This window comes from Cupressus sempervirens, chromosome 7, assembly GCF_028749045.1.
Source record: "Cupressus sempervirens isolate cs-2001-9-10 chromosome 7, ASM2874904v1, whole genome shotgun sequence".
In the NCBI taxonomy this organism is placed as follows: Eukaryota; Viridiplantae; Streptophyta; class Pinopsida; order Cupressales; family Cupressaceae; genus Cupressus; species Cupressus sempervirens.
This window is the reverse complement of record NC_143124.1, coordinates 282,555,386-282,565,139: the sequence shown is the minus strand read 5'-3', so window position 1 is coordinate 282,565,139 and position 9,754 is coordinate 282,555,386. Positions and strand designations below refer to the sequence as shown.

The 9,754-nt window shown below is 35.0% G+C and overlaps 1 protein-coding gene across 1 annotated transcript; it reads right to left on the bottom strand.

The window, feature by feature from the left end:
* Positions 1-8,142: 8,142 nt before the first annotated feature.
* Positions 8,143-9,719, bottom strand: LOC149546530 (cysteine-rich receptor-like protein kinase 44). Its single transcript, XM_089794609.1, has 4 exons — positions 9,469-9,719; positions 9,104-9,383; positions 8,666-8,819; positions 8,143-8,573 (listed from the first exon to the last, which is right to left on the bottom strand). The coding sequence occupies exons 1-4, from the start codon at positions 9,638-9,640 to the stop codon at positions 8,364-8,366; spliced, it is 816 nt and encodes a 271-aa protein (XP_089650735.1). The 5' UTR covers positions 9,641-9,719; the 3' UTR covers positions 8,143-8,363.
* Between the last annotated feature and the right edge of the window lie 35 nt (positions 9,720-9,754).

Sequence of the window (9,754 nt, the reverse complement as noted above, 5' to 3'; positions counted from 1 at the left end):
ACTTTATCAATACGAAAAAGGTGAAGAAGACAATCGCACAAATTTCATCAAGTCAATACTCTTTAGTCAACTTGGTGAAGATGTAGGTTCCAACAGTAACCCTTTGAAGGACTAAGTTCTAATGGTTGTTGTTCAACCTCCTAGTGATGTGAACTTAAGTAAAAATAATTTGCAAGAGAAATCTACAATTAGTTGATTATGTAGTTTACCTTTTGGTTGGTCATGTGGTGTGCATGACTATAATATCTTCATGTGAAGGGCTTCCTCATGGAAATAATAAGATCAACCTAATTGATGGGATTCCATAAGATATTAATGAGCATGATGACATGAAGGCTTTAGATTAGAGTATTTATGTATTTTATGATTGGCTTTTTGGGACCCTAGTGACTCTAGAAATGGTAATGTTTATATCATAGTGGCATAGTAGAAGCTTAGTAGCAATTGACTAGTGCATGTTTTCCTAAAGCAACAAAGAGATTTCAAGAGATACTGCTCCAAATGTATGCACTTAGTTTGGGAACCTAGAGCTTCATTAAATAATTGTTTGATGATAGGTTACTAGAGGGTAAGAAATATAGGTGTCTTAATTAGGTTAATGAATTAAGTGGTCCCCAATGACACCAATTTAAGATTTGTAATGTCCCTTTATAGGTGTCTTAATTAGGTTAATTAATTAAGTGGTCCAAAAATTAAAATAATATCATAAGGACTTATATAATTAATTAATTTAATTATTAATAAAGGCGTCCAAATAATAATATAATACTTTAATTTAAAAAAATTTAAGCATGGCCCAAATATTAAAGTCATATTATCTCTTGGACCCATTTTTATTTTATTCTCCATAGCATTTTGGCCATGTTGATACTTTATGTAGTCCTTTGAGAAGTTTCCCCGAAGCCATATAATACAGAGTTAAAGGTTGTAGGTATGCAATTTGGATATTTTATTGGTACTAAAAAATCTTCTTGGAGATCAATTGGTGCCATTGTGGAAGTGAATGATCTTCATTATTTGATTTACACAATTTTTGTGAAATTAATTCTTAATCATACTCTACTCTAGTCTTGGTTTGAGATATTGTATTCTTAAGTACTGCCATTATTTGAATTTGAATTCTTTTAGCATTGTTGGCATTTTGGTGACCATTTACTTGGCATTGATTCTCGTGTTATCATTATTAATGCACTTGGCTATTTCTTATGCAAATCTAGGAATTTGTGGATCTAGTGCATTAAGGGCCCGTTTGGTTGCTAGCATAGGAAATGAAAATTAGAATAGAAAAATGGAATGGAATTAAATTTTAATTTTTTTAATGAAAAAACAGATTGGGAATAGGAATGGCTATTCCAGTTCCAACTATTTTTTGGCATAGACATATGCTCATTTTAGGGGCAAAATTGGAATATGTCTTCCTATTCCTTATTCTAATTGAGTGTACCAAACAACGAAGATAAAACCTATTCTAATTTTCTCTTCCTATTCCAGCAACCAAATGGGCCCTAAGCTATTGTCTTTATACAATGCCTTTGTGTATCAAAGTCTGCATAGGGAACACCATACGATGATTTGAGGTATACACCAGTATCAAGAAGTGTTTAAATGGTCACATTCTAGACCGTACCACATTTCTAGGCATCACGCATATTGCAATTCACCGACTATCATATTACATTTCCAACTTGGTTGTACAACCCTTCTTGCTTGACTACTTTATTGTGCAATAGATTCCCACATAGTACGCACTCATCAAATTATCATCCTATCACATCTAGATAATACCACTGTATGACTAAGAAGCTCATATGGTCAACTAACTTTCTCCATCGTAATCAAATACTACTAGAAAATAAAATTGTCTTTACATCCAATGATATTGTCCACCAAAATTCTGCCTTATCCTATAGAAAACTCTTCCCTCAAACAAACTAATTTTTGTGTTCGTTGTGTTGGTTGAGGGTGTTTGAAAAGAATGAGACATCACAATAGCTACAGTTTTTTTCAAGATAATAAATAACTTCCTTTTGCATTAATTAAACAAGTTATTAGCTTCACAAATTTCACATAAAAATAGTCATCTTCATAACTTTGACTAAGAGTGACAAAAGTCACTATTTCAAAAAATGTAATTTGAAAAATACATTTTGAAAAGAAGCTTAAATAATTTTTTTGTGAACATTATGGGGGTTGAGGGTGTTTGAAAAGAATGAGACATCACAATAGCTACGTTATTTTTCAAGATAATAAATAACTTCCTTTTGAATGATTTAAACAGGTTATTAGCTTCACAAATTTAACACAAAAATGATCATATTCATAACTTTGACTAAGAGTGACAAAAGTCACTATTTCAAAAAATGTAATTTCAAAAATACATTTTGAAAAGAAGCTTAAATAATTTTTGTGATCATTGTAGGGGTTGAGGGTGTTCGAAAAGAATGAGACATCACAGTAGCTAAGTTCTTTTTCAAGATAATAAATAACTTCTTTTTGCATGATTTAAACAAGTTATTAGCTTCACAAATTTCACACAAAAAATGAGATCTTCATAACTTTGACTAAGCGTGACAAAAGTTACTATTTCAAAAAATGTAATTTGAAACATACATTTTGAAAAGAAGCTTAAATAATTGATCTTGACGAAGTAACTATTGAGCCTTTCCTTGATCAAGACAACCATTCATTTCCCAACAACTTATCCTTTAAGAATATGTTTTTTAATTGTAGCCTTTCCCTTGTAAATTATTGGTCTTCTTGAATAGGGTAACCTTGTCATAATCTCGTGTCATTGTATGTTAACCTTTGAGTATTTCAAGTGACACATTTAGCATGTTTAATACATATTCTAATGTCTTTTTAAACTTTGGGAATGGATTAGAAAATGTGAATTTCACTAATATTCACTAGTGTTTGTTCAAGATCACACACTAAGGAAAAAATTAAGCTTGGAAAAAATAAGTCAAATTTGACTATTTAACACTTTTCATGTTAGAATGAAGCTTAGTGTGTGATGTTTAAGCTGTCTAATTTGGGATAGACATGAAAAAATTCCATCTTCTTCCTTATCTAAATTATGTATGTCTAACCCTATAAAGGCTTCTTAACAATTCCAAGCTATCGTAGCCTTTACTTTTTAATTAGTTCCAACACTTCTTCAATTTTGTTCATTATCATTTCTAATGAACTCTTTCTCTTATAGTATTTGAGATACCATTATTGACCACATTTTTCAATATTGGTCAAAGGATACTCAAACAGATTGTCACACACATTGTAACAACACCATGAGATGGCTATAGCTTGCATTTTCTCTCGACTTACATTTATTTATAATGTTTGTAGTACCCATAATAGTCACCATGTAATTCCAATTTGTATGAATATAATTTCATAGTTAAATTGGCAATCATCCTTTCATACAATAGCATTTGAATGTGCACTTTGCTTTAGTCACTGTTTGTAGAAAATTCTAAGAATTTCTTGTGAAATCCATTTTATTCACTCACTGCAATCCTTTCACTTCATTCTTGAGACGAAGGCTCTTTGTGGCATTATATCAAACAGTTCACGCGCATTGTCAATGAATCCACAGTCTCCATGTGTTTTTATACTGACACCACCAAATACTCAGTAAAAAAATAAATCTTGGAAATTCCTACATTCATTACAACAAGAAGACTATCTATAAAGATTGTGGAGTCAGCTTTGTACTTGTCCATTGTGTTTTCCAGGTAGCTTTCCAACAACTCTACTTTTTGCTACTCAGCTTTACCAATTTTGCAATCGTTGCATCACATGAAACCTTATTTCTTTGAGAATTTTGGAAAACAATTAACGTGTTTGGCTTGTGTAGACTCAAAACAAGCAGAGAAAACACAATGAAAGCAACTAAACTAAAATACACAAACAAGAAGAAGAATAAACAAAGACACAATAAATTATAGTGGTTCACCACAACTTGTGGCTACATCCACTCTCAACAGGGAACCCACTTTATTATTCATTAAGCGATATTCAATACATGACTATGCACATGTATATATACAACCACGTTCAGCTAGAAGACAAAAAGAAGGGAATTTGAAGTGTCATTTAACCGTTGGGCTTCACATTCCCAACAATCTCCCCCTTGAAGTCCAACTAGCATAGCCATGCATTTTGAATTCCCTATGTTCCACTACTAAATTCAGAGTAGAACCATGCCCATTAAAGATCTGAGAATCGCCAAACTTTGTTCATGAACACTACAAATCAGTCTTTGCCAAATCAGGCCCGAGTCAAAAAACTCATCTCCAAATAGTTTACTCACAATATTCAACAGGGAACCCACTTTATTATTCATTAAGCGATATTCGTGAATAAAGCTTCCAACATGTGCATAATGCACTCCTTCATATATTCCTGTTTCGTGGCTCCCCCTTAACAAAGTATCATAAAACAGATCAATGTCCTTATCCACCATAAAATTCACCTCTATTGCTAAGGCCACGTGGAGTTGCATCACAAAAAATATTGCCTTCACCAATTGTACCATGTGATGACAAACTACTAAATAATAGCAAGCATATATGCTTTTGCAAGTCTCAACTAGAACATTACTATTATTAACCCCTGCAACCTCTGTCATACTGACATCATTATTGGCCTGGGAAATATCTATTATAACTCTCATACATTTTCTTGTATTATTCTCTTTTGTAGCTCTGGCTACATGCTGACAAGTAAGGGTGCCTGTATACTCTGCTATTCTTTTCAATTTCGCAGCCAACCAGACAATTTGACCAGCATCCAGTGACTCCATATTAGAAATAGTTCTAGGTTTCCCTTCTTCCATGGCCACCATGACCAAATTTTTTGCCAGACCTATTCTCTCCAATGTTACTTCACCTCTTTGGCCATTTTCGTCATTCATCTTTGGTTTCTTTAAAGTTTTTATTGGGTCAAACTCATCTCTTTTGATAAACCCCATCAAATTATTTTCATCCATCGGGCTCTCAAAGTTAATAGACACTTCACGATTGGCACTTAAAACCTTCTGTAACTTCTCACAGGCAGTCAATAAATGTTGACTGGCACGTACATTACTCGGCGCATCAATTTGATACTGACTTTTGAAAAACCCTGCAAAATACCTGAAAAACACATCACCAAAATCTTTTTGAACTATGGCATCACCAAAATCCTCTCCCATTTCAATGCCTAGATTTCCAACAATGAATTGGGGTTGTGGTGAAACATACCCGTTTGGCCTTTTGTGGGATCAATGCCCAACATAGAAGGACCGCAGACTTTATCTGTGGAGTTTGGCAGGCGCACAAAGCTGTTAGGTGGCATGAATGTGCAGTGGCCGGGAAGACCAATCAACATAGGACTGTTGGCAAGAGGTAAAGTTTGTGATGTACCATCTCCAGCCACCGTCAATGGTGAGGTTTGCATATTAGACAGAGCATCATGCTCATTACCACTATGACTCATTTCATCATAGGAACCACACTTAACTCCATTCAGCTCCATTTTTCTGTCAAACTCACCATTTCCCATATCTAAAGACGAATCTAACTCACTGTCAGATCTCACGCTTCGTTCTCCTTGGCCTCCTCTATCTCCAAAATGGGCCTCGCCATTTTCAGGATGAGCAACAACTTGGGCCTCTTGACAGTCTTCCACTGCAGTCAATGCATCCCACTCTGCTTCTACTTCAGCAATCTGCAACAACAAATCATCAAGGACCTCATTCTCTGACATGCCAAGGGCTTCTAGATCATGTGCAGTCTTGAGCCCCTGGCTCTTTTTGGCCTCCTTGAGCTCTATTATCTCTGCACTCCTTAGATCTTTAGTTGCCAAGCACCCGGAATCCTCTTTTGATTTCTTTCCACCAATGGCAAACATCTCTATCAATGAAACATACATTTTTGTGAACAAAGAGTCCTCTGTCAAGATCACATCATTTTCCTCTTCTTGAAACAGAGACTGTTCAAAAAACTCCCACTCTTTGTCAAAGTTATCTTTCTCAACATTCAGCATATGACACAAAACCTCCAACTTCTGGGCCAAGCAAAATAGTTGGTCTATGAGTAAGAATTTCTCCTCCTTCAATCTCACAAAGTTTTCCTTTTCATAATCCTCCTCACTGTTGGCCTCAACTTCATCCTCACTCTCTTCAGCATCCTCCTCTTCAACCGAGTCCAGATTTTCAAGAAACTCATCAATAACAAAATCAATATCATCCTCTTCTTCCTCCATCTCTGTTCAAGCCAAAACTGGCTCTGATACCAATTGTAGACTCAAAACAAGCAAAGAAAACACAATGAAAGCAACTAAACTAAAATACACAAACAAGAAGAAGAATAAACAAAGACACAATAAATTATAGTGGTTCACCACAACTTGTGGCTACGTCCACTCTCAACAGGGAACCCACTTTATTATTCATTAAGCGATATTCAATACATGACTATGCACATGTATATATACAACCACGTTCAGCTAGAAGACAAAAAGAAGGGAATCTGAAGTGTCATGTAACCGTTGGGCTTCACATTCCCAACAGCTTGAGCTTCATTTTTTCAAGTATCATGAGAAATTTTCTGCAGATCCAAGAAATTCATTATATTCCATGAGATGACAAGTCTTTTCAGCATTTTGTCAGACAATTGACATGTCTCTCCATACTTTGTATATATGTCGAGTAGAGCCTTTTGTGCATATCCTGCGACCAAATGCACTTCATGGGACGATGCCTCCATGAGGCAACCAAAATCTTCCGCAGATTGGATGAACTTGAATTGAATAATAGACAAACATAGTATTTCATGATTGTGTGAAATGTAAGTATGTCAATCTTAAACATTTCGGACAACAATAACCATAAGAAAGCATTATGTAAGACATTTGGTGAAAAAGTTAGCGTACCTTATCCCGTCCATGATTCCACATGTTTCATACATTCCTATCAAAGCATTTACAACTATTACATTCTGAAAAAAATAATCTTTTCTATGCTTTGATGGATATCGATACCCATTTCGAAACTTCCTCTACCTCACGTGGGCATGATGACCTCACATTTTCCTTACATGTTTACTAGAGCATTTCTAACTATGATCTTTTACAAATATCAGTCTCCATTATGTTTTGATAGAGGTTCATACCCTGTTTCAAAGCTCGTGTATTGTCACAGAGCACATGCATGATGATGACAACGGGTTGCTGAATCAGCTTTACACTTGCGGCCTGCTCGAAAGTCTCCGAAGCCTTTTCAACAAACACATTGTATGCATCTCTGCAGTCTTTTCTTTTAATTCCTTGATATGAGCCTATGAGGATTTCTAGCAAATTGGTCCAGTCGCTTATAAATGCTTTGACAAATGTGCGTACATTTCACAAAAGATTTATTTTGGTGCGACAATGAGTACCCCTGCACATGTATCTCGTTTAATGTTTCTAAAGTCTTCTTACCAAATAAATTCACCACAACTATTTGTAATTGCTACGTTACAGAGTATGACCTCTCTTTTGAGCTAGATGTAAAATTCTTCAAGTGTCATGTCTACGCTTCCACATTTTGCATGCATGTCTAGGTTGGCATCTTCATGCACAGTCTTCCAACAATAACTTCTCCATTGATATGCTTCCATGGGGTATTTTAGTCAAACAGGTTTTGCATAATTCACATACCTTGCAATTATTTCATTCAATGCAGTGGCATCAGTTTGAGGCATTTTGTTGAACAATTGTATGGATTGTCTATGATTTGCCATATTCAGTCAAAGGGTGACTACAACAACATTCAACAAAGCTTCTTTTCCAGGATGTATTGATAGATCTTCATACACCATTAAAAGCTCCTATTTGGTTCCAACGTCAAGATGGTTCAAATTATGGACTGCATATCGTTTGCTGTACTTTCAACATAAATGCAAAAAGACTGTCAACAAATTTATCTTGTGCATACTTGTGTCATTATTTTTATCCTTCATTCTGTCAAACTGTTCATATGCGATGTTTATGATTCCATACCTTGCCCACGTGTTCTCATTCATATATATATAAAGTTAATAAAATTATCAAAGATAGTATATTCAACACTACTTAATCGGGAAAATTGGATACTTCTACATTTTAATATTATATAGTGTGAAAATATCTTATCTTTGATCAAAGAATACCATTTAAAATTCCATCTTAAATGCAAAAAATTTATATACAAAATTTTGCAAAATTTATATGTGAAATTCCACAATAAAAATCCTCTGCTTTAACCTTTCAATTTTTGTCCCCAACCTTTCAACTCTAGTTTTGAGGCCATGGAAGAAGTTGACACCAAGTTGGAAGTGATTGATGAGCTTGATGCATTAAAATCATTGTTGTGGTGGCCTTGGGATGCTCTCATTTGATGGAAGCATCTCCAATACTAGTGATGCTGTTGGTCGATCAGTGGGATACATCTGAATGCACAAAATAGCTACCTTAATTGTTCTTATTATCTTCTTTGAGTTCAAACCTTCCGTGTTGAGTAATCGAGGATCAATTAGTTCCTTAAGTTGATTCTCCTTATGTAACTTCAACGCCTGCAAACAAACAAAACTAAAAATTTCAATTGTTTTGATTTTCTACGTATCTTTGGTGTGACAATTCCAGAAAATATAAGTGATAGAATTACCAGACTTATAAGGCTCTTCATGCCAGATTTAATACTCATAAGTTTGAAACATCTCTCTCCAGAAACAATGTTCAGCAACAACAATCCAAAACTGTAGATTTCTGCTTTCCTTGTGACATGACCAGTCACCCCACACTCAGGAGCTACACAGCCACTGCCCCAAAAAAAGGGGTAGAAACTTGACCATTTAGAACCAAATTAAAATTCCTAAGAAATATCATGATAATCACAACAACTACTTGGGCTACACTAAATTGGTCTATATAAAATCAGCATTTTGTATTGAAATTCCCTACTGAATCATAACAGCGAGGCAAAAAGATGAAAAACGCCATTAAAATATACAGATATGAATGTGGCTGTCAGGGATTTAGGTTTTGCACAAACTATTGTATAGACATTTCTTCAAGTCTGTGATGCAGGGTAGGGAGAACTTACAGGATTCTAGCGACCCCAGTTGAATGAAGTGTTTCAGCAGCTTCTTCTTCTAAATCTACAAAAACTCCATCCTCCTCAGCTTTATCAGATTTCCCTTTTGGAAGTTTTCTTGCAATTCCAAAATCAGAAACCTTGGCATTGAAATTTTCATCTAGCAGAATGTTTGATGGCTTAATATTCCTGTGCACTATGCACGCTTCTGCATGAAGATAAACAAGTGCACCTAATACTCCATGTATAATTTTCTCTCTCGTAGGCCAGTCAATTACTAGACGACTTCCTGCACATCATTTTTCATATTTGTGGTCTGACATGATAATAATCATACAAAGAAAATTAACAAAAGTGTAATTCATGAAACTTACCAAAGAGTAAGTCCCCGAGATTTCCTTCGGGCATGAAGTCATACACAAGCAGCAACTCTTCTTCATGAATGCAAGATCCCACTAGAGTCAAAATGTTTGGATGCTTGAGATTTATAATACACTCCAACTCTCTCTCCAAGACATCTTTTACATCCCACGATCTTTTAATCATAGTTGGAAAACTCGCCAAGCCCCCCAAAAGTTTAATTGGGGAAAACTCTACGATTTTAAAAAAAAAACCAGGAAAACTTGGGAACCTAAAAAAATCACTGAAATTTAATTAAAA